The 24,685-nt window shown below is 49.3% G+C and overlaps 2 protein-coding genes across 5 annotated transcripts in view; one reads left to right on the top strand and one right to left on the bottom strand.

The window, feature by feature from the left end:
• coro1ca (coronin, actin binding protein, 1Ca) overlaps window positions 1-13,402 on the top strand; it is a 39,391-nt gene extending 25,989 nt beyond the window's left edge. For 3 of the 4 annotated variants that reach the window (XM_056418501.1, XM_056418500.1, XM_056418503.1), the window contains 9 exons: window positions 5,818-5,940; window positions 7,857-7,986; window positions 8,080-8,261; window positions 8,833-8,952; window positions 9,144-9,248; window positions 9,328-9,473; window positions 9,643-9,700; window positions 9,788-10,021; window positions 10,770-13,402. In XM_056418501.1, coding sequence (XP_056274476.1) covers window positions 5,818-5,940; window positions 7,857-7,986; window positions 8,080-8,261; window positions 8,833-8,952; window positions 9,144-9,248; window positions 9,328-9,473; window positions 9,643-9,700; window positions 9,788-10,021; window positions 10,770-10,889 — 1,218 coding nt within the window. In that variant the 3' untranslated portion in view covers window positions 10,890-13,402. The remainder of the gene's footprint in view (window positions 1-5,817; window positions 5,941-7,856; window positions 7,987-8,079; window positions 8,262-8,832; window positions 8,953-9,143; window positions 9,249-9,327; window positions 9,474-9,642; window positions 9,701-9,787; window positions 10,022-10,769) is intronic. The other variant, XR_008832242.1, reaches the window with a different exon arrangement.
• Window positions 13,403-17,591: 4,189 nt separating this feature from the next.
• Window positions 17,592-24,536, bottom strand: spring1 (SREBF pathway regulator in golgi 1). The gene is made up of 5 exons (XM_056418505.1): window positions 23,805-24,536; window positions 21,081-21,237; window positions 20,862-21,013; window positions 20,668-20,781; window positions 17,592-17,967 (listed from the first exon to the last, which is right to left on the bottom strand). The coding sequence occupies exons 1-5, from the start codon at window positions 23,901-23,903 to the stop codon at window positions 17,884-17,886; spliced, it is 606 nt and encodes a 201-aa protein (XP_056274480.1). The 5' UTR covers window positions 23,904-24,536; the 3' UTR covers window positions 17,592-17,883.
• Window positions 24,537-24,685: the final 149 nt, after the last annotated feature.

The following is a 24,685-nucleotide window of genomic DNA, read 5'->3' as shown; positions in this document are numbered from 1 at the left end:
TTGAGAGTCTTATCGAACCCACAAATGTGATGCTCCAGATAATCAACTAGCTCAAAGGAAGGCCAGTTTTATAGCTTCTCTCATCAGCAAAACAGTTTTCAGCTGTGCTAACATAATTGCACAAGGGTTTTCAAGGGTTTTCTAATCATCCATTAGTCTTCTAAGGCGATAACACAATGTACCATTAGAACACTGGAGTGATGATGAAATGGGCCTCTATACACCTATGGAGATATTTCATTAGAAAGCAGACGTTTCCACCTAGAATAGTCATTTACCACATTAACAATGTAGAGAGGGTATTTCTGATTGATTTAATGTTATCTTCATTGAAAAAAACAATGCTTTTCTTTGAAAAATTAAGGACATTTCTAAGTGATCCCAAACTTTTGAACGGTAGTGTATACCGTTTCAGTCTGTCGTGAGCTGTTCCTGCCGCTCACCCCCGGTGAAGCCGTCTGGTGGTCCTCGCGTGTCTCTGGCTTGAAGGAGGTCCTCTCTTGCCTTGAGGGACGTCGTTCATCTATTTTTTTGTGCGTTTCGATCTTAATCTTTGTATCTATTGCTGCGTGACTCGTCTCTGCTGCCTTGCTTGTTGCTATGCAACTGGTTGTTTCCTCGGCGTCAGACTTTCCTTCTGACGGTTCTGGACTCGTTGGGTGAACTCTGCTGAGTTCAGCCCCTCTCAGTCGGTGGGGGTTTTTGACCGTTTTTTCTGGACCAAACCATTTCACTTCTTGCTCACGCTCCCTCAACCCGGAGGCTGGTTGCCATGGAGACTTTTCCTGCTTGGCTGGTTCAGTATGTTTGGGCCCATTTCTCAGCAGTGTTGTGAAAGTTTGATGTTCCTGTCCGTGTCACAGAACTGTTCACCTGCAAGTCGAGGTTCGGATCAATATTTAAACCGGAAGTCTGACTACAAAACTGGAGGAATCCCAAAAAATCCCAGCAGGAAGTAAAATGAACATTAATATCAGATTGAAGAGATGATGAGTGGATAACTCCCGGTAGTTTGGTTGTGAGAAGTGTCCTCAGTCCTGAAAGAGAAGCTCCCGCCGGCTCCCTGGAGCCAGCCGCTCCCCAGTCCGTCTTATAACACCTAAAGTTGCCTTTTTGGCTGCTTTCTTTTGCATCTGGTTCAACCCATGCAGCCGTTTCTGCATGTGTGGAACTTCCTGCTCCCAGATAAATGTTGGCTGCCCAGAAGCTTTTGGATAAGAGGAGCCTGAATCCTCTGAGGTTAAAATGGCTGCACATAGTAAACAAAGGTCTTGTTGACAGTCATGGTGGTCACTTCTGATCGACTACTAATCAATACATCAAGATATCGAGAACAAGAGCAAATATATTATTTATATATATATTATATAATGGCTAAATCAGTGGAAGTTTTTTCAAAATGGCTTTGTCAAATTAATGTTTTATGACTTTCCTTTCTCTTGAGCAGTCGGACGGGTGGCGGTGAGGTTTCTTATCTGGGAATCGATTGCCATGACATGTCTCTGTCACAATATACTTCTAGTAGACCACTGCATATAAATAGTAGCATAAACTAAATCCCTTATTGAAATGTCTGATAAACAAACTGTTATACAAAAAAACAGTTTTCACTTGGTATGTCAGGGGTAGAAGTCGTCTCGAAGTTCTTTTAGAAATATTGTAGAGCCCCAAACTGGCCTTGGACCAACGGCTCCAGACATTAGTGTTCATGCTCACGTGAGCTACCGCTGAGCTCCCCGTGGCCAGCAGCAGGTCCATTGTGTGACTTTGCAGACGACTCCTCTGGTGTCGGCGTGTCTCTCGCTCTGCTTGGGACATGCTGTTCTGGATGTTTTAGGACGGATGCCTCATTTCAAGACAAATACAGACTTGCAATTGTGCCTGAAGTTCTGCTTTTCCAGAGCGAGCGAAGGGAGAATGCAACGAGTCTCCACAGGTACGCTTCCCTCTGCAATGCGGGCAGCTTTGGGCTGGTCTCAGTTCAGCTGTTACGTGTCAGTACGCAACAGGACGATGATCGGACTCTGTCTCATGTTATCAGATGTTGAGACTCGGCTCTTCTTCCCCTGGAACTCCCTCCTGTCCATATGGGACGTGAGGCCATGGCGCCTCTCGGGGTGCGTGCTCCATTTGACACCCTCGCGGGGCCGAGGTGCAATGTGAGGAACGCCGGGCTCTGGTTGGTCCGGAGCGCCAGAGCTCGGCGCAGGAATCTGCAGCGTGTCTGAACCGGAGTCGACGTGTGGGCCGTTCTGAGACGTCTCCGAGAGTCGATGTGGAAACGCTCCGGCAGCTCTTCATCTGGGCCGTCAGACGAGTTCCTTCAAGAACGGAATTGAAAACATGAATTTCTGCTGATCGTAAATGTTCTATTTAAATTCTTGTAACTGCATGTCGGAGCAGGAGAAGTCGAGCCCTCGCCGTGGGGTGAGCGCGTTGCTCTCCGAGCTTCAGGAGGAACTGCCTGTTGGTGGTGACGGTGCTCACGCCCTGGTCTCCTCCCTGTTCCTCAGCCCTCACACTGGGTGCTACTTTACAGCATCATAGGAGGCGAGTGAACATTGTGTAACTGGCCACGTGGGTCGTGTCTGATGGCGTTTAACATCCACCCTCTGCTTTACTTTAGTGGCCTCAGTGTTGATACCCAGTCATGTTTTCCTGTGTGCAGGAAGTGTCGTTCTCAACCTTTTGTTTTGTAATTTGGTAAAATAAACTTGAGCACCATCTTCCCAATGAGATGAGAAACGTTGTTGGTGCTTTTGTCTCTCGTTGAACAGCCTCCTGTGTGGCAGCAGAGTCTCCCTGAGGAGGAGGGGATGCACGCGCTAACGTGTCTTCAATTAATATAACATGTGGCACTACCTCCCGAGCCCACCAGATGGCAGTCTGACGTCCACTGAAGGAGAATAGAACTGAAAATGATGTTTTGCCGACGCTTCAGTTCACTCAGGTGTGCTGCTGCTGCACCTGGGCATCAGTCTGTGTACATGTTCTACATGAAGGCTACGCTCTCCTTCACATGAAGGCGACGCTCTCCTTCACATGAAGGCTCTCCTTCACATGAAGGCTACGCTCTCCTTCACATGAAGGCTACGCTCTCCTTCACATGAAGGCGACGCTGAGCTGCAGTCACGGTGGAGAGCAGACTCTGAGCTGCAGACTCTGAGCTGCAGACTTTGAGCTGCAGACTTTGAGCTGCAGACTTTGAGCTGCAGACTCTGAGCTGCAGACTCTGAGCTGCAGTCATGTGCTTCTCTGGACTGGGAAACCAATGTTCAATGAAATGGTTTTAGGGGATCCAAACCGCCTGGCATGCGCCACGTTTAACCCTTTCATTCAGGTCACAACTCTTGAACCTGTAGAACGCTGCATGTGGAGTCTGAGTTCTGTTGTCTTTATTCAAACAGATAGATAGATAGATATATACTTTATTAATCCCCAAGGGGAAATTTGTCGTAACAGTAGCAGCACCAATAAACTAAACACACAAGAATAAAAAATAAAAAACAGGGATGAAAGTAGGGCTGCAACAACGAATCGATAAAATCGATAAAAATCGATTATTAAAATAGTTGGCAACGAATTTCATTATCGATTCGTTGTGTCGCGCGATTATTACGGCGCTCAATAAGTCACGGAGTATAAACAAAGTTGATTTGAGCGCAGAGCGGCGCAGGAGAAACAAGAGGGAGGGAGAGGAGAGAAGGAACGCTGCGTTGTGAGAGCCAATCAGCGCTGAGCTGCTCCTCTGTTGATGAATCTAATTGGCTGCTGCTGCTCACGTGGCGCTGGATGCGGAAGTCCTTCACGTCGTCGGAGACATTCACGGAGCTAAGTGCGCCTCCGGGTGACGTTATCAACCCAGGCACCAGGGCGCTACATGTCACGACGTGTGTGGCATTTCCACAAGAGTATAACGTAGAAAACGTGGTTATTTATTCCGTGGCGGATAGCGGAAAATATTTTTCCACGGAGAAAGGCAACGGAGATAAGCCACGCCGCCACTCGCTGTGTGCGCTGCGCTGCGCGTGCAGATATTTAACGGAGCGGAGCAGCGCGTGCGCTCTGATCGGGACACGTCTCATCAAAGATGTTCTATTGCGAAGAGCACCACTTCACATGTTTTCCGCGTCTCACTGCAATCTCAACGGCAGCGGGCCAGGTGAAAAAAAAAAAATATCTGAACGCGTCTCTGATATTGTTCAGGGGGCGGGGCCACATGGGGACCACTGCTCAGGAGAGGAAAGCTGTCAGTCTGTTTGTGACGGTTCATCACCATGTTCATCACCATGCTGACCAGTGGATCTCCAGGACCTTTCCATGACTTTAAACCAAATTTCCATGATTAAACATTTTGTGAAAACTGTCTATACGTGACAAAGTGAAAAGATATAGTATTTAAACTAACAATGAGAATTCCAAAGCATACCGTATATATACCATGTAAATTAACATCTGAATAAAACAAATTTGCATTACTTTTCCAAATATTTTGGGATTTTATTTTTTTCAATTACTTTTCTAGGCCTGCTAATAGCCATTTAAAAATGCCATGACTTTTCCAGGTTTTCCATGACCGTACGGACCCTGTTTTGAATAAAGGGTTGAAAATTAAAGTGTTTTTGTTTTTTTATCCGATTAATCGATTAATCGATAAAATAATCAACAGATTAATCGATTATCATAATAATCGTTAGTTGCAGCCCTAGATGAAAGATAAAGATGTATACAAGAAGTATACAAAGTAAAATATAAAATATATATGTATCTATACAACATATATGCATACACAATACACTACTAATGACAAATTAAATATTAAAATATTAAATATAGACAGTGTGCAAAATGCAAAGTGTGTATGTGTGTAGTGTAAATGAAAATGAAGTGTGTATGTGTGTAGTGTAAGTAAATGAAATGTGTGAAGTGCAGATCAACATAGTGTGGATATGAAGTTATTATTGTAGTTATTGCACTATGATCTGGCAGGAGGTGATCTGTTGTAGAGCCTCATAGCCGTCGGCAGGTTCTCCTGTCTCTGTCCTTGTGGCAGCGGACACACGGAAACAGGAGCTACTGAAGAGAGAAGGATGCGTATGAAATGTCAGCGTAAATATCGGAGCGCTGCTTCAGGGGTCCTGAGGTCACGTCTTGTAACTCAATCCTGGATGTAGAAGCCATAATATGGTGTGTGTTTACCTGTCTGTTTGGTCATGTTTTGATGATGCAATGTCAGTGGGCGTAACCTTATAAATAGACGGCACCTGAGTGCCGGCAGGTGTGTTTTTGTTTGAGAGAGCGGAAGGGAAATTATTTTTAACGCAGGCAGAACCGAACAAGCAGAACCTATTAAGAACCTCACTAGAACCTGGAAAGGCATTTAGAGATGAGACGGTTTATTTTCTGTTAAAGAGTTTTCCTTTATTTTCTGTGATACAATAAAATGGTTTAAAGTGACATTACGAAAACTGCGCGTTAATCCACCGACCGCCTCTACACTGGATTTACAATTATGAGATCTAGTCTCTCTCATTCCTCACGTTCCCAACATGAAGGCAGAGCGCTCCGAGAGTCTGGATGTTGTGTGTTGGGAGGCGTGCTGCTGCCTCGGACCCTAACTCTGACCCTTAACCCCTAAGCTTTAACCCCTGACCCTTAACCCTCACCCTAACCTTTAACCCCTGACCCTCCGTTGTGCTCCTCAGGCTGATCGTGACCTTGCCGGTGGACTGTAGCGCTTCAGGAGACGCTCCCTCCTCTTCCTCCAGGCCCGTTCTCTGAGGAAGACTCACGTCTTTGTTTGCCTTTGTCTTCCAGACGGGACGCATCGACAAGTCCTACCCCACGGTGTGCGGTCACACCGGCCCGGTGTTGGACATCGACTGGTGCCCCCACAACGACCACGTCATCGCCAGCGGCTCCGAGGACTGCACCGTGATGGTAGCTGACCTCTGACCTCCTCGTGGGCGAAAGGCAACACACACACACACCTGCATGATGACGAGAGTCGAGAGGCGATGCGCTTAGGGCACAGGGCGGAGCAGCCCTCGCCCTCTGGGCCGGACTCGACCCGCGCGGTGGCATCAGAGCCGGGGTGACGGAGCTGTTTATTGAGCGGAGGTCACGGAGGTCACGGAGGTCACGGAGGCGGCTGCTGTGCTTTCCTTCACATGTCCTTATTTGGGCAGTGAAGTGAGATTAGCTGCTACGACTTCCTCACCTGGAAGTCCCGACTTCCTGTTGAGGCCTCGCTGAGCCGGTTGCTCCGCCTCCCCGGAGGGGGAGAAAGGCGCTGCAGCTCCATTCATTCTCCAACATGCAATAAGAAGCGAGCTGCACGTGGCCCGGTTCTGCTGTTTAATATGTGCCATTCAAACCCTCCCATGGTTGGATGCTATGTGGGGAATAAAGGACCTTAAACACCAGAGATGAGCTGCTTCACTTCGGAGCTCTAAATTAATCTGAATGAAACATGCAGACGCAGTTGTTGCCAGAAACGGTCAAACAGACGACAGATGAGAACAAATCTGCAAATACTGAAGTTTTTGGTCAGAATGCCAGAAGCAACTTCAACAGTTGTGTGAAATAAACACAATGAAGACAACCGTTGTCCCCAGTGGTGATCTAGTTGTACCTGATTCATCAGCTTCCTGCTGCTGCGTCCTTCTCTAAATCTGCTAAATGAGACTCGACCCGTAGTCACTGCTGCCCCCCCGAGGTTCCTTTTGGTAACTACATGTTTGTGGTGTAATACAGTTGGTGGGGTAGATGGATTCCCAACAGTGGCGGGCCGTCAGGGCCAGCAAGGCCTTCTCTGCTGGCCTAAACATCATCAGAATATATATTTTTTTCTAAATATATTTCCCCACAAATATGTATTCAATTATTTCCCAGAGTAAGAGTTATTCTCTTAATTTCATAGCGTTCCTCTTGGTTGCGCTGCTGCCAGCACCAGGTTGAGATTTGGAGGGCTGGTCTTTATGTTAGATCTTTTATCCAATCATATTCAGCCATCGTGTGTTGCCAGGGGGCTAACATCTGCCCTTAGGCCTTCAGAATCAACATTGCGGGCGCTGGTAGCTTCAAGTGAATGGGAATGAAAATGTTGTGTCAACCAATCAGCTTTAGAGTTGGCTCCTGTAGGCCTTCTAGAAGGCCCCGGAACCGGCACAGGAGCAGCTAGCAGGCGGAGTGCTGCAGGTCTTTTGATTGGATTACCAATATTGAGAGGCGGGTCCTATGGACAGGTATATGCAAAACCTCAGAACTAGGAAACTGAATTTGATAAAGGAATTAATTCGCGGACTACAAAGCTGTTTTTTCAACCCACAATGGCGGAAGGAGGAGAAGATGTCGATTTGGTCGAGCATATACTTGAAATCTGCTTTGGGTGCGACAATGCCCTGTTTAGTGAACAAACGAGTGCAAGTGACTTTTCTTCTTCTTTTTCTCCGTCCCGATGCATTCTGCAGCGCGCGAGACGGAGAGCCGAGAGAAATGACATGCTGTTGTGTAGATACGATCAACATCAGACGGCTGTTTAGTTTAATAAATGAACAAAGACGTGCTATAGAGAAAATGACGGGGGCGGGCCAATTTTTTTTAATGTCATGCGATCTACCAATACTACGCCGCGATCGAGGTATTGAGCAGCCCTGGTCTAGAGCCATGGCATCATAATGAGAGTAATAAGAGGTGGATTAATTCGGGTGGGACTGTGTAGGACCTCACTGAAGGCCCAGGCCCCAGGCCCACGGCCCGCCACTGATTCCCAATAATCTTTTTGAATTCCTAATTGAGTCCAATCCCGGGGTGAAGAGGTTCCTGACCCGGCGGTCCTGTGTATGACCCCACAGGTGTGGCAGATCCCCGAGAATGGCCTCGTGACCTCGATGGCTGAGCCGGTGGTGGTCCTGGAGGGCCACTCCAAGCGCGTTGGCATCATCACGTGGCACCCCACGGCGCGCAACGTGCTCCTCAGTGCAGGTAAGAGCTGCCGACGGTCCGTCTGCCTGGCCGCGCCTTCGGCCGGTCGAGTTGTCTGATTGGACGCTCCGCTGGACACCTCTCTGTCGGCAGGTTGCGACAACCAGATCGTCATCTGGAACGTGGGCACCGGGGAGGCGATGATCACCCTGGAGGACATGCACCCAGACGTCATCTACAACGTCACCTGGAACCGCAACGGCAGCCTCATCTGCACCGCCTGCAAGGACAAGGCCGTCCGGGTCATCGACCCCCGCAAGCAGAGGGTCGTTGCTGTAAGCAGGCGCTCAAAGGATTTGGTTGTTGTGACGTTTTGTCTTAAAGATCTCTATATATTTAATTGTATAAAGAGGTAAATATGAATCAAGGAGCAGTACGATGGGGGAGGGGCCTCCCTTAACCCTTGTGTTGCCTTAGGGTCATTTTGACCCGAATCAATATTACACCCTCCCCCCGCCTTAGGATTAATTTGACCCCATTCAATGTTTAATGTCGGTGTTCTTTCGGTAGTCAACAAACAAACATAAAGTGCCTCACACTTAAACTTGGAAAACAATATTAATTCTAATAATTTTCTGGAGGTTTTAATTGCTGGCGTCAAATTGAACCCAAAGGGTAAAATATGTTAGTAAATATAAAGGTAACAGGAGGGTGAAACATTGATTCGGGTCAAAATGACCCAAAGGCAACACAAGGGTTAAGGATAAAACCTAAATACCACTCGCTGGGGTGAGACCTGCCGGTTTATTGCTGTAATCTGAATAACGTGCCTCGTGTTCCTCTCGAGTGTACACTCTGAGATCATGGACATAACAGTCAGGCTGACCTTTGAACCCCGTTCCCCAGGAGAAGGAGAAGGCGCATGACGGCGCTCGGCCCATCCGAGCCATCTTCCTGTCCAACGGCAACGTGCTCACCACGGGCTTCAGCCGCATGAGCGAGAGGCAGCTGGCCCTCTGGAACCCGGTAAGCTGCTCCATGCGCTCACTGTCCTCAACCACCTGAAACGCAGGTCTTTGAGTTGTCCCAGCTGTAGCCCGGCTACACTATCCTCAGCTCTTCAAGATAAAACCATGAAGCAGCCCTCTGCCTGTGTCGTGGAGTGCTCCTCCATGTCCTGCTCCAGAGCAACGGGTCATTCCTCCTGCTTTCCTCAGGACACCATGGAGGAGCCCATGACGGTGAACGAGATGGACACCAGCAACGGAGTGCTGCTGCCCTTCTACGACCCCGACACCAACGTCGTTTACCTCTGTGGGAAGGTTGGTTTTCTTTAAGCTCGATAGTTAAGTTTCCACAAGGCTGAATACAAAAATGAAACGCTTCTTTATTTCTTTACAGGGTGATAGCAGCATCCGTTACTTTGAAATCACAGACGAGGCTCCGTATGTTCACTTCCTCAGCACCTTTGCCACCAAGGAGCCCCAGAGGGGCATGGGCTACATGCCCAAGAGGGGCCTGGATGTCAATAAGTGTGAAATTGCGAGGTAAACTCAGGATTGTAGCCGGATCTAACATGTAGTTTCTAACTTCACCACTAGGAGGCAGAACATGATCACGACATCATCATGCAGCCCTCCTGGGGCAGGCCACAGCCACCACTGAAACACTCTCTGTGGCCTTTGAAGTGCGAGTCATTCTTGTGTCTGTCGGCAGGTTCTACAAGCTGCATGAGAGGAAGTGCGAGCCCATCGTGATGACCGTCCCCAGGAAGGTGAGCGTCCCCACAGCCTGACCTCTGACCTCTGGTCTGCAGCCGACAAGTCGTGCTTTTCCTGACGACTCGTCTCTTTCTCGTCAGTCGGACCTCTTCCAGGACGACTTGTACCCCGACACGTCTGGACCCGACCACGCCCTGGAGGCCGAGGAGTGGCTGGACGGCAAGAACGGAGACCCGATCCTCATCTCCCTCAAGAACGGCTACGCCCCGAGCAAGAACCGCGAGTTCAAGGTGGTCAAGAAGAACATCCTGGACTCCAAGAACACGGAGAACTCGAGCCCCGCCAACAAGGCCGCCTCCCCGACTCCGTCAATTGTGAGTATCGCTTCCTCCGAGATCTCCAAGTCACCGGATCCGAGTGGAGCGGCGATGTGAAGCCTCGATCACACGACGCAGAGGGCCTTTTGGATGAGGGACGCAACACAATATATATTTAAAATGTCAAACTATGTTCTCAAAGTAGCGTTTTCTCAATAAAATGTCAGAATATAACAAAATGCTACATTTTAAGTGGACATCGTGATGCAGCTGGTTCAGTTCCCCGTCTCGTGAGGGGAAGTAGCCACGCCCTCTGCTGAGGAGCGGTGGCTGGGAATGTTTACGTTTCATCGATCTTCAAACGATGAGTCATTCGATTATTGATCATTTATTGATCAGTCAAAATCAAGCAGTAACAGTCGCGTGTGGATGTCTCGTTGAACATTTGTGTGTTTTACATATATTTAAGTGTTTTCTTTTTTCTGATTATTAATAATTGTCGACCCACCAAACGTCCTTCACGTGATGAACAACAAGTGCTCCTAATATTTATTCCCCTCATTAATGCCGCTCACACAGACGTGTGTGTTGGGAGTCGGCAGCTTGCTGCCGGTTGGTCGATGTTGCTCCGCCCCCTCGCCGCCCCCTGGGGGCCCATGAGCCTCCGATCCGAGCACCGGGCCGTGGGTTCTGATCCAGGAAGTGTCCTGTGGGCGTCGTGACGGCGCTCTGTTAGGGGTCAGAGGTCAGGGCAGTGACTACAAACGAGACAAAAGGGCTCAACTGTGTCTCGTGTCTCCCACAGAAATCTGAGGCCAAGCTGGAGGAGATCCTGAAAGAAATCAAATCTCTGAAGGACCTGGTGAGCAGTCAGGAGAAGAGAATCATCAAACTCGAAGAGCAAATGTCCAACATTGCCATTTAGGGACCCCAACCGCTCCAATTCAGGACGTTCCATTGGCTGGGGGGTGGGCGGGGCCAGTCACAGCCTCTCAGTGACAGTGTTCCGCCTGAGGCCTGCCTAGCAACGACCCCTAGCAACATTCCAGTTGAACTCTTCCTTCTCCGGCCCGACGCTCCGTGTCTAGCCCGACATACTCTTTGCTTTTCGGTGACAAAGGACTCTCTTCCTTTTTAATGTGTGGCAGTCATTTTTTAAATTGTGTCTACTTGTATAAAAAGGTCTTACATATTCCTTTTGCGTTTTAGATATATGACCAAGAAAATTCCGATATCAATTGTAAGCGTTTTGCCATTGCATCCTGAACGATGTTTTAAGCTGTCTGCGTTCCGCGCCACGAGACCCCAAAATTATAACGTTGCCAAATTTGACATTTTGTTTACACCTCCTTCTCAGTATTTTCTCTCTCTCTTTGTGGGACGAGTCAAAATGCAAACGGGGACACGCAGTGAACCGGTGACGTCATGGTTAACGATAGAATGAGGTCTGAGGCGTGAGATGACCCCTCCCAGCCACCGTAGTCGAGTCCCAGCCGCCTCCTCGCTGCTTCCTGCTTCTCGTTCCTGTTGCTTCCCGCCGTCCTGACTGGCCGGCGTTCCTCCGGCTTCATTCCCAACGTGCTGATTGGACAAAGGGACAAACACATTCCACGTGTCTCACTGGCGGTCGCCGGGCTCTCTCGCCACGCGGGTCGGGGGGGTGACCTTCGCTCTGCTTGGGTTCAGCCCCCCGACTCCAGTGCGTAGTCACGTCCTCAGATCCGTCACTTCTGTACAAACTAAACGGGAATTGACATAAATTACACATCGGTCGCATAACGGGACGATTTCAAAGCTTCTGGTGATGAAGTGGAGATGTCCTCTGGGTGTTGAGGGTCCGAGACCCGGACCCGTTGAATACGTGGGTGTTGCTTCACTTTGGGCCTGTTTGTTGTTCCAGCTGCGCTTCATTCCCTCTGAGCACTTCCACTTTGTTTAGTTCTGCTTTATTCCTCAGAAGCTCCGTTCAGTGTAGTAAAAACAAGCCACTGTGGAACCGTCCAGTCTGAGCGGGTCGGACCCAACGGCGCCGCCAGTTCTAGACCTGATCCTCTGTGTGTGTGTGTGTGTGTGTGTGTGGTCCTAAATCCCTGAGTCAGCGGTTTGGGGATGACATCATGAGGTCCTTCCCCCCCAGCATTGCTGGTGGTTTGTTGGTAAACAAGCTGCCTGACATGTTGACCCTTTCCTCCTCGGTACGGGTCTTAAAAACATCTTTAAAAACGGCGTCAAACGGAGAAACCGAGTCGTAGAAATCACAAGAGGGCTTTAGAAATGTGCCCGACTCAAATGATACCGCTAGCTGCCACTGGACTCGTTATAGCATCGTTGGCACGAGCAAAGTTTTGAAGAGGAGCAGAGGAGGAAGAGGAGGAGGAATAAGAGGAGGAGGAGTGAATAGCGATCCAAAGGGACCCTGTAGGTTGAAGTTGAGCGGTGGATGTTCTGCAGGTCTAGGAGTGACAGCTGTAAGTAACAACCCTGTGTTCCTCTTGTGCTGTCTGCAGGTGTGTGTGTGTGTGTGTGTGGCTGTCTCTGTGTGTGTGTGTGTGTGTGTGTGTGTGTGTGTGTGTGTGTGTGTGTGTGTGTGTGTGTGTGTGTGTGTGTGTGTGTGTGTGTGTGTGTGTGTGTGTGGCTGTCTGTGTGTGTGTGTGTGTGTGGCTCTGTGTGTGTGGCTATCTCTGTGTGTGTGGCTGTCTCTGTGTGTGTGTGTGTGGCTGTCTCTGTGTGTGTGTGTGTGTGGCTGTCTCTGTGTGTGTGTGGCTGTCTGTGTGTGTATGTGGCTGTCTCTGTGTGTGTGTGTGGCTGTCTCTGTGTGTGTGTGTGGCTGTCTCTGTGTGTGTGTGTGGCTGTCTCTGTGTGTGTGTGGCTGTCTGTGTGTGTATGTGGCTGTCTCTGTGTGTGTGTGTGGCTGTCTCTGTGTGTGTGTGGCTGTCTGTGTGTGTGTGTGGCTGTCTCTGTGTGTGTGTGTGGCTGTCTCTGTGTGTGTATGTGGCTGTCTCTGTGTGTGTGTGTGTGTGTGGCTGTCTCTGTGTGTGGCTGTCTCTGTGTGTGTGTGTGTGTGTGTGTGGCTGTCTGCAGGTGTGTGTGTGTGTGTGGCTGTCTGTGTGTGTGTGTGTGTGTGGCTGTCTGCAGGTGTGTGTGTGTGGCTGTCTGTGTGTGTGTGTGTGGCTGTCTGCAGGTGTGTGTGGCTGTCTGCAGGTGTGTGTGTGTGGCTGTCTGTGTGTGTGTGTGGCTGTGTGTGTGTGTGTTCAATGTGTGTGTTGCACCTTGCCATAATGCATCATGGGAAAGCAGCGCCTCTGTTAATGTCGGAGGTCAAATATCAAGAAAGAAATGCGACCCGAAAGCCGCGCGCCTCGGGCTGGAGGCCGCGGTCCTGATTCTGCTTCAAGCGTCAAACATGATAAGAAAAATAATAAAGACTTTTTAAAATGCCTCGTCTGTTTGCATTCCGTCGTTACAGAAAAGAGTTTCAGGACTTCAGCGTGAGAACCGGCAGAACCCCAGAGGAGGAAGACGGGTCGGACCGGACCCCAGAGGAGGAAGACGGGTCGGACCCCAGAGGAGGAAGACGGGTCGGACCGGACCCCAGAGGAGGAAGACGGGCCGGACCCCAGAGGAGGAAGACGGGCCGGGCCCCAGAGGAGGAAGTCGGGTCGGCGCTGCTGGGCGAGGAAATGTTTGCAAATGTATTTATTTTTTAAATTCTGAAATCTCACATGGTCATAAGTCTTCAGAGCCGCTGCTCATATTGAACTCATTACAACCTGTCTCTATTAGACCTTATAACCTGTCTCTGATACCTTATAACCTGTCTCTGAGACCTTATAACCTGTCTCTATGAGACCTTATAACCTGTCTCTATGAGGCCTTATAAGCTGTCTATGAGGCCTTATAACCTGTCTCTATGAGACCTTATAACCTGTCTCTATGAGGCCTTATAAGCTGTCTCTATGAGGCCTTATAACCTGTCTCTATGAGACCTTATAACCTGTCTCTATGAGACCGTACAGCTCAGTGAAGGCAGAGCCAATGAGAATCATGAGGTTGAAGGAACCAATGAGCTCAGAGACAGACTTGAGGCCTTGATGAAGAGCCTTGATGAAGAGTCTTGATAAAGAACCTTGATGAAGAGCCTTGATGAAGAACCTTGATGAAGAGTTGATGAAGAGTCTTGATAAAGAACCTTGATGAAGAGCCTTGATGAAGAACCTTGATAAAGGGTCTTGATGAAGAACCTTGATGAAGAGCCTTGATGAAGAGTCTTGATGAAGATTCTTGGTGCCTTGGTGGGAGTAAAGAAGAAGCCAAAGACCCTGTGGCTGAGCTCCGGAGATGCAGCAGGGAGAACGTTCCACAAAGTGACCGACCCGACCGACCGGAACTCATATCATCTTTAAAGCACAGCTCCGTCTTCCAGCAGCGTTGCTATGGCAACGTGCCAACTCTCCTCCCGCCTCACTGAGGCTTCCTCTCTCTCTCTGAAGACTTGAGACGTTTTGAGATTTTAGACATTTTTTTCAGCCGTTCACAACGAGGACGAAACATTGAGTGTTTCTCTCAGATGTCCGAGCTCTTGCTTAAAGAAATAAAAAGCAGCAGCATAATAAATGAATGAGTTATGAGCTCCTCGTTCCATGTGACGTAATTAATCAAGTTGCCAAAGGGGCAAATTAAAAGAGCTCCAGTTCGTCTCCTAATGACGACAGTTGGCTGCTCGGTGATGGATGGTTCTAGTTCCCTCGAGCTGATCAGAACCGCCCACACAGACACACGGGCCGGGCTGCAATCACCGGGCTGAGAGGACAGATGGACTCAGGGAAGTCAACACACACACACACACACAGCTCCAGAGATTAATGCCCCCCCCCCCCCCGCCTTACATTGAGCCATCAATTAATATTCAGTTTTCAATGTTTCAAGGTTCTGAGTCTGAAGGTCCAAATGTTGGACCAATTCAGTTTCAATTCAGTTTATTTGTATAGCCCAATTTCACAAATTACAAATTTGTCTCGGAGTGCTTTACAATCTGTACACATAGACATCCCTGCCCCAAAACCTCACATCGGACCAGGAAAAACTCCCAAATAACCCTTCAGGGGGGAAAAAAGGGAAGAAACCTGGAGGAGAGCAACAGAGGAGGATCCCTCTCCAGGATGGACAGAACAATAGATGTAATGTGACCAGAAGGACAGATTTAGAGTTAAAATACATTCAATGAATATGACAGAGTGGATGAATAGTTCATAGTAGGCATATTCCACGATGGAGGCCTCCACGATCCATCAGGCAGATGGCGGTGGGGAGGAGGAGTGGGTGGAGTCTCAACAGTAGGCGGAGTCTCAACAGGACAGTGGCGTAGTCAGGAGCAGGAATTCCACGACCCAGACCTCGATGATCCATCAGCAGATAGGATCTATGCCGTCTCATAGGGTCCAATGACCCCATGAGACGTGAAGTCAAAAGGACTCCGGGGAGAAAGCAGAGTTAGTAACGTGTGATTGAGAGATGAAAATTCATCCTTAAGGAGAGAAAAAAGAGGAGATAGGTACTCAGTGCATCCTAAAACGTCCCCCGGCAGCTATAAGCCTATAGCAGCATATCAAGGGGCTGGATCAGGTGAACCTGATTCAGCCCTAACTATAAGCTCTGTCAAAGAGGAAGGTCTTCAGTCGACTCTTAAACGAGGTGACTGTGTCTGCCTCCCGGACTGAAATTGGAAGCTGGTTCCATAGAAGAGGAGCTTGATAACTAAAGGCTCTGGCTCCCATTCTACTTTTTAAGACTCTAGGAACTACAAGTAGTCCCGCATTTAGTGAGCGTAGCTCTAGTGGGGCAATATGGTACTACAAGCTCCTTAAGATATGATGGAGCATCACCAATCAAGGCTTTGTACGTTAAGAGAAGAATTTTAAAAGTGATTCTTGATTTTACTGGGAGCCAGTGCAGAGCAGCTAGTGCAGGAGTGATGTGATCTCTTTTCTTAGTTTTAGTGAGAACACGAGCTGCAGCATTCTGGATCAACTGGAGGGACCTAAGAGACTTATTAGAGCAGCCTGATAATAAGGAGTTGCAGTAATCCAGTCTCAAGTAACGAACGTGAACCAATTTTTCTGCATCTTTTGAGACAAGATGTGCCTGATTTTTGAAATATTACGTAGATGAAAGAATGCAGTCCTTGAGATTTGCTTTACGTGGGAGTTAAAGGACAAGTCGATCAAAGATAACGCCAAGATTCTTTACAGTGGTGTTGGATGCCAGGGCAATGCCGTCTACAGAATCCACATCACCAGATAATTGATCTCTGAGGTGCTCAGGGCCGATTAAAATTACTTCGGTTTTGTCTGAGTTTAACATCAAGAAATTGCAGGTCATCCATGTTTTTATGTCTTTAAGACATGCTTGAATTTTACCGAGTTGGTTGCTCTCCTTTGGTTTTATCGATAAATATAGTTGAGTATCATCTGCATAACAATGAAAGTTTATGGAGTGTTTCCTGATAATATTGCCCAAAGGAAGCATGTATAAGGTAAATAAAATTGGTCCAAGCACAGAACCTTGTGGAACTCCGTGATTAACGTTAGTGGTTATCGAGGCGTCATCGTTTATAAATACAAACTGAGATCGATCTGATAAATAGGATTTAAACCAAATTAGTGCCGTGCCTGAAATGCCAATCGACTGCTCCAGTCTCTGTAACAGGATGTCATGGTCAATGGTGTCGAATGCAGCACTAAGGTCTAACAAGACCAGTACAGAGAGGAGTCCTTTATCTGCTGCCATTAAGAGGTCATTTGTAATTTTCACCAGTGCTGTCTCGGTGCTGTGGTGTTTTCTAAATCCTGATTGAAATTTCTCAAATAAACTATTATGATGTAGAAAGTCGCACAACTGATTTGCGACCACTTTCTCAAGGATCTTGGAGAGGAAGGGGAGGTTAGAGATCGGTCTGTAGTTAGCCAACACCTCTGGATCCAGAGTGGGCTTCTTCAGGAGAGGTTTAATAACAGCCACTTTGAAGGAGTGTGGTACGTGGCCTGTTAGCAGAGACACATTGATCATATCTAATAGAGAGCCGCCAATTAAAGGCAAAACGTCTTTAAGCAGCCTCGTCGGGATGGGGTCCAAGAGACAGGTAGACGTGTTCGAAGTAGAAACCGTTGAAGATAATTGGTCACGGTTGATGGGAGAAAAGCCCTCCAAATATACACCAGAACTGAGGGAACCCGGTTAGTGAGTTTGTAGACTTTCATACCGCAGAATGTTCAGTCGGTGGATAATAACTTCACACGCTCCTGACTGTCTGATAAATGTATTGATGCTCGCCCACGCGGCCCGGTTGACCCGGTTCTTCCTCCTGGAGCGCACGTAGAACCAGAACCGCTGCCTCGTCATAAGAAGGGTCAAAACTGCTCATGATGGCAGGAGCTGAAAGTTATCACAATAATAAGATAAGACAATAAGATAAAATAATTAGAGGAGCGATTCTCTGAGCGCTGTTCAGAACACAGGATTATCTGCAGGCTAAATACTTATGTCAACTTTACTTTGGATACCATCACATAATCCTCTGACCACGGTTCATACGAATGAAATTATATAACATTTAAAAAGCAGAAACTCATTAAATTTTACAGTTTTATTAAAAAGTTTCATACGCATGCACTAGACAGAATGACCGACACCTTCTTTACTGCATTAATAAAACATGAGATAACCGTTAAATGAAGCCCGCCGTGTGACGTTAGCCGGTTAGCGACGTTAGCGCCGGGCGCTCTGTGCACTTATGAAGTGTAAATAATAAAATGGCGTCCGGTCGGCGTCCCCGTCTCTCCGCCTCGAGAACGCAAAACCGTCGCCATCGCGAGCGGTTCGTTAGCTCATCTCTCTCCGTTGCCGTGGCGACGAGCAGCGTGTCACACGGGGAGCAGCTCTGGGGGACTCTCCCCGTAGCAGTGCTTGGCCCGAGGGTTCCGGTAGGTGTTCTCATGCTGAACGCTCTGCGTGGAGAATAAACACGTCACATGTTAATATTTACACGTCACATGTTAATATTTACACGTTCACATGTTAATATTTACACGTCACATGTTAATATTTACACGTTCACATGTTAATATTTACACGTCACATGTTAATATTTACACGTCACATGTTAATATTTACACGTTCACATGTTAATATTTACACGTCACATGTTAATATTTACACGTCACATGTTAATATTTACACGTTCACATGTTAATATTTACACGTCACATGTTAATATTTACACGTTCACATGTTAATATTTACAGACTCGTCCGCTCCACAAGACACGGAACACACTTGAGGAATTTGTCTGAAGCTCTTATTGCAGCAACAAAATAAAAATAAGATAAACCGGAGATCTGTAAACATTTCTTCAAAGCTGAGTGAGAGATTAGTTTCTCTTTATAGAATCTATGATCATATGAAACTAAAATAATATTCATAAGAGAACAGACAACATGCGTTAACTTCTATCTGACAACAAATACACAAATGAATGTTAGACGAGTGAAATATTGACCATAAAGTGTGTAACTGAGTATTTGCTGCTCACATCATGTTCCTGGGACGAATACCTGAACCTAAAGGCTGTTACGCAACAGCTTTCAGGAAGGGTGGTGTTCTGTCAGGGTGGAGGTCATACAGGTGGTGTTCTGTCAGGATGGAGGTCATACGGGTGGTGTTCTGTCAGGGTGCAGGTCATACGGGTGGTGTTCTGTCAGGGTGGAGGTCATACGGGTGGTGTTCTGTCAGGGTGGAGGTCATACAGGTGGTGTTCTGTCAGGATGGAGGTCATACAGGTGGTGTTCTGTCAGGGTGGAGGTCATACGGGTGGTGTTCTGTCAGGGTGGAGGTCATATGGGTGGTGTTCTGTCAGGATGGAGGTCATAAGGGTGGTGTTCTGTCAGGGTGGAGGTCATATGGGTGGTGTTCTGTCAGGATGGAGGTCATATGGGTGGTGTTCTGTCAGGGTGGAGGTCATACGGGTGGTGTTCTGTCAGGGTGGAGGTCATACAGGTGGTGTTCTGTCAGGGTGGAGGTCATACGGGTGGTGTTCTGTCAGGGTGGAGCTCATATGGGTGGTGTTCTGTCAGGGTGGAGGTCATATGGGTGGTGTTCTGTCAGGGTGGTGTTCTGTCAGGGTGGAGGTCATATGGGTGGTGTTCTGTCAGGGTGGAGGTCATACGGGTGGTGTTCTGTCAGGGTGGAGGTCATACAGGTGGTGTTCTGTCAGGATGGAGGTCATACAGGTGGTGTTCTGTCAGGGTGGAGGTCATACGGGTGGTGTTCTGTCAGGGTGGAGGTCATACGGGTGGTGTTCTGTCAGGGTGGAGGTCATACGGGTGGTGTTCTGTCAGGGTGGAGGTCATATGGGTGGTGTTCTGTCAGGGTGGAGGTCATATGGGTGGTGTTCTGTCAGGGTGGAGGTCATATGGGTGGTGTTCTGTCAGGGTGGAGGTCATATGGGTGGTGTTCTGTCAGGGTGGAGGTCATATGGGTGGTGTTCTGTCAGGGTGGAGGTCATATGGGTGGTGTTCTGTCAGGGTGGAGGTCATACGGGTGGTGTTCTGTCAGGGTGGAGGTCATATGGGTGGTGTTCTGTCAGGGTGGAGGTCATATGGGTGGTGTTCTGTCAGGGTGGAGGTCATATGGGTGGTGTTCTGTCAGGGTGGAGGTCATATGGTGGTGTTCTGTCAGGGTGGAGGTCATAGGGTGGTGTTCTGTCAGGGTGGAGGTCATATGGGTGGTGTTCTGTCAGGTGGAGGTCATATGGGTGGTGTTCTGTCAGGGTGGAGGTCATATGGGTGGTGTTCTGTCAGGGTGGAGGTCATACGGGTGGTGTTCTGTCAGGGTGGAGGTCATACGGGTGGTGTTCTGTCAGGGTGGATGTCATACGGGTGGTGTTCTGTCAGGATGGAGGTCATACGGGTGGTGTTCTGTCAGGGTGGAGGTCATACGGGTGGTGTTCTGTCAGGGTGGAGGTCATACGGGTGGTGTTCTGTCAGGGTGGAGGTCATACGGGTGGTGTTCTGTCAGGATGGAGGTCATACGGGTGGTGTTCTGTCAGGGTGGAGGTCATATGGGTGGTGTTCTGTCAGGGTGGAGGTCATACGGGTGGTGTTCTGTCAGGGTCGAGGTCATATGGGTGGTGTTCTGTCAGGATGGAGGTCATACGGGTGGTGTTCTGTCAGGGTGGAGGTCATACGGGTGGTGTTCTGTCAGGATGGAGGTCATATGGGTGGTGTTCTGTCAGGGTGGAGGTCATACAGGTGGTGTTCTGTCAGGATGGAGGTCATATGGGTGGTGTTCTGTCAGGGTGGAGGTCATAAGGGTGGTGTTCTGTCAGGGTGGAGGTCATATGGGTGGTGTTCTGTCAGGGTGGAGGTCATATGGGTGGTGTTCTGTCAGGGTGGAGGTCATATGGGTGGTGTTCTGTCAGGGTGGAGGTCATATGGGTGGTGTTCTGTCAGGATGGAGGTCATATGGGTGGTGTTCTGTCAGGGTGGAGGTCATACGGGTGGTGTTCTGTCAGGGTGGAGGTCATACGGGTGGTGTTCTGTCAGGATGGAGGTCATATGGGTGGTGTTCTGTCAGGGTGGAGGTCATATGGGTGGTGTTCTGTCAGGGTGGAGGTCATATGGGTGGTGTTCTGTCAGGGTGGAGCTCACCTGAGAGGAGGTCCTGCACTTGGCCAGGCACAGCTCGAAGTGATCCTCCACGGCCGTGAAGAGGTTCTGGAAGCCTTCGGCGGCTCGGTTCAGGAAGCGCTCCAGGAGAGGTTGCTGGTCACAGAGAAGAGGCGTGAGCACGAGGACAGGTGTCAGCCGGCCTCCTGCGCCTCGTGAAGGTCGTGACCCCTGACCTTGTCGGGCTGCAGGCAGCAGGACACGCAGTACTCGTACACGCTGCAGCAGCCGTTGGCCAGGCAGCTCCTACACAGGTGGCGCCGGCAGCTCGGCGCGTTGACGTTGCAGCAGCCGTTCACCAGCAGGTCGCTGCGCTCACACACGTAGCCTGGCGGGGGAGAGGGACGTTAGGCGAGGGGGGGGGCGGGGCGTGGCGTTGGCGTGGCGCCGCTCACCCAGCTCGTCCGTGAGCAGCGCCGGGCCCTGGATGGAGTTCCTGCAGCGGGTGATCTGCCGGCTGCTGTTGCCCAGGCTGAAGCGGACCTTCCAGGGGATCCGGTGGTCCGAGTCCCGGACCTCCAGCAGCGTGCGGTCCCGGACGGTCCGCTCCTCCTGCGGAGAGGTCACCGCAGAGGTCACCGCAGAGGTCACCGCAGAGAACGCGGCGCTCAGAGAATAAAGTGTCAGAGCTACGTAGAAATTTGGTATCGTCTGAAATTCTGTGGAGGAAGCGGACCGTTCAGAGTCGGACGTGAAGACGGGATCGGGTCTCGTACGCTTTGTTTTGATCCGAGAACAAAAGACAAACACATCTAAACTTTGTGTTGCCGAAGCAGCTGAGCAGCAAAAAGACGTCCAGAAGAGGAACACTCAGTAACCATGGAGACCGGTATCTGACATGGAGCCTCTGGAGGCATCGAGCAAGGAAACAGGAAGTTCACTGAAGGGTTCTAGGAAGTTCACTAGGTAACAACTTCAAGCAGTTTTTCTAGTCGTCTGGTGACACAGGAGTCAGAAGCTGCCAGAACATCGACCTCAACACACTGAACCACAGCACACTGGAGATGGACCTGACAGTACCAGATATTCAGGGGGGGGGGGCATCCAGGTGCAGGAGCACCTGGATCTGTCCGCTCACCCATCAGGTAACAATGCACTAACATACACACCCACGACCTCCAGGCCAGAGTCAGTACCTGTGTGAGCGGGTCAGATGAGTCAGTACCTGTGAGTCAGTAACTGTGAGTCAGTACCTGTGTGAGTCAGTACCTGTGTGAGTCAGTACCTGTGAGTCAGTATCTCTGTGAGTCAGTACCTGTGTGAGTCAGTACCTGTGAGTCAGTACCTGTGAGTCAGTATCTCTGTGAGTCAGTATCTGTGAGTCAGTACCTGTGTGATTAAATAACTGTGAGTCAGTACCTGTGAGTCAGTATCTCTGTGAGTCAGTACCTGTGAGTCAGTACCTGTGAGTCAGTACCTGTGTGAGTCAGTACCTGTGAGTCAGTACCTGTGAGTCAGTATCTCTGTGAGTCAGTACCTGAGTCAGTACCTGAGTCAGTATCTCTGTGAGTCAGTACATGTGTGTCAGTATCTCTGTGAGTCAGTACCTGTGTGAGTCAGTACCTGTGAGTCAGTACCTGTGAGTCAGTACCTGTGAGTCAGTATCTCTGTGAGTCAGTATCTCTGTGAGTCAGTACCTCTGAGTCAGTACCTGTGAGTCAGTACCTGTGAGTCAGTATCTCTGTGAGTCAGTGTCTCTGTGAGTCAGTACCTGTGAGTCAGTACCTGAGTCAGTATCTCTGTGAGTCAGTACATGTGCGTCAGTATCTCTGTGAGTCAGTACCTGTGTGAGTCAGTACCTGTGAGTCAGTACCTGTGAGTCAGTACCTGTGAGTCAGTATCTCTGTGAGTCAGTACCTGTGTCAGTACTTGTGAGTCAGTAACTGTGAGTCAGTACCTGTGAGTCAGTACCTCTGTGAGTCAGTACCTGTGAGTCAGTACCTGTGAGTCAGTACCTGTGAGTCAGTACCTTTGTGAGTCAGTACCTGTGTGAGTCAGTACATGTGTGAGTCAGTACCTGTGTGAGTCAGTAACTGTGAGTCAGTAACTGTGAGTCAGTACCTGTGTGAGTCAGTACCTGTGAGTCAGTACCTGTGAGTCAGTACCTGTGAGTCAGTACCTGTGACTCAGTATCTCTGAGTCAGTACCTGTGAGTCAGTATCTCTGTGAGTCAGTACCTGTGACTCAGTATCTCTGTGAGTCAGTACCTGTGAGTCAGTATCTCTGTGAGTCAGTACCTGTGAGTCAGTAACTGTGAGTCAGTAACTGTGAGTCAGTACCTGTGTGAGTCAGTACATGAGTCAGTACCTGTGTGAGTCAGTACCTGTGTGAGTCAGTACCTGTGTGAGTCAGTAACTGTGAGTCAGTACCTGTGAGTCAGTACCTGTGAGTCAGTACCTGTGAGTCAGTACCTGTGAGTCAGTACCTGTGAGTCAGTACCTGTGAGTCAGTACCTGTGAGTCAGTACCTGTGAGTCAGTACCTGTGACTCAGTATCTCTGTGAGTCAGTACCTGTGAGTCAGTATCTCTGTGAGTCAGTACCTGTGAGTCAGTACCTGTGAGTCAGTACCGGTGAGTCAGTACCTGTGGGTCAGTACCGGTGAGTCAGTACCTGTGAGTCAGTACCTGTGGGTCAGTACCGGTGAGTCAGTACCGGTGAGTCAGTACCTGTGAGTCAGTACCGGTGAGTCAGTACCGGTGAGTCAGTACCTGTGAGTCAGTACCGGTGAGTCAGTACCGGTGAGTCAGTACCTGTGGGTCAGTACCGGTGAGTCAGTACCTGTGTGAGTCAGTACCTGTGAGTCAGTACCTCTGAGTCAGTACCGGTGAGTCAGTACCTGTGAGTCAGTACCTGTGGGTCAGTACCGGTGAGTCAGTACCTGTGAGTCAGTACCGGTGAGTCAGTACCTGTGAGTCAGTACCTGTGAGTCAGTACCTGTGAGTCAGTACCGGTGAGTCAGTACCTGTGAGTCAGTACCGGTGAGTCAGTACCTGTGAGTCAGTACCGGTGAGTCAGTACCTGTGAGTCAGTACCTGTGAGTCAGTACACGTGTGAGTCAGTACCGGTGAGTCAGTACCTGTGGGTCAGTACCTGTGAGTCAGTACCGGTGAGTCAGTACCTGTTTCAGCGTGCTGGTGAGGAAGTAGATGAGCGACAGGCCGAACACGACCCCCAGCACCCAGCGCTTCCTCAGGAGCCGCCGCAGCATCATCATCATCACGCGGCTCTCTGGGGGAGCGGCCGGGGAGCGGCTCGGTCCGGACCATCAAAGACCCCCCGGAGGGCTCGGTTCTGACCCTGTGACGTAATGACGCCTCTAACTACAACAAGAACACCGACACATGGGAGACGTTGTTTTCAGGAGTTAGCATGGCTAGCTAACCCATGTTGGAGACGCAGACACGGACTATGGGAATACGACACATATATAATAATGATAATAATAATAATAATAATAATAATACTGCTCTGATAAACAGCTCCAGACAGCAGCTCGTTAACCGGAGCGCACGTGAGGAAACAAGCCTGCTTTGTTAGCCTGCTAGTTAGCTGTCGTTAGCATTAGCTTTGCTAAAACACCGATGAGAACATGAAATACTAAATATCACGAAGCAGGATGTCTCCGGGGGGACGCGGGTCCGAGGGGTCTCTCGGGGTCTCTCGGTATCTCTCTAGTGTTTCTCGGGGTCTCTCGGGGTCTCTCGGTATCTCTCGGTATCTCTCTAGTGTTTCTCGGGGTCTCTCGGGGTCTCTCGGTATCTCTCTAGTGTTTCTCGGGGTCCCAGGTGTCTCTCGGGGTCTCTCGGTATCTCTCGGTATCTCTCTAGTGTTTCTCGGGGTCTCTCGGTGTCTCTCGGTATCTCTCTAGTGTTTCGTCCAGCGACGTCTGACATCTGCAAAACAAATGTCCACCGCGGAAGTGGTGCGACGGGGAAGGAGGACGCTGATTGGTCGACAGGCGGCGGCGTCGGCGACGTCATACCGGAAGTTTGTTCCTTC

This window comes from Pseudoliparis swirei, chromosome 7 (assembly GCF_029220125.1).
Source record: "Pseudoliparis swirei isolate HS2019 ecotype Mariana Trench chromosome 7, NWPU_hadal_v1, whole genome shotgun sequence".
Lineage (NCBI taxonomy): Eukaryota > Metazoa > Chordata > Actinopteri > Perciformes > Liparidae > Pseudoliparis > Pseudoliparis swirei.
This window is presented reverse-complemented; position numbering and strand designations above follow the sequence as displayed.

What these genes read in the sequence shown, in the direction of transcription:
- spring1 (XM_056418505.1), bottom strand. Translation starts at nt 23,903, where the DNA reads ATGATGATGATGCTGCGGCGGCTCCTGAGGAAGCGCTGGGTGCTGGGG. An exon ending in GCTGCTCACGGACGAGCTGG is followed by an intron (nt 21,014 to 21,080) that starts GTGAGCGGCGCC and finishes CTCCCCCGCCAG; the next exon opens with GCTACGTGTGTGAGCGCAGC. An exon ending in GCTGCCTGCAGCCCGACAAG is followed by an intron (nt 20,782 to 20,861) that starts GTCAGGGGTCAC and finishes CTCTGTGACCAG; the next exon opens with CAACCTCTCCTGGAGCGCTT.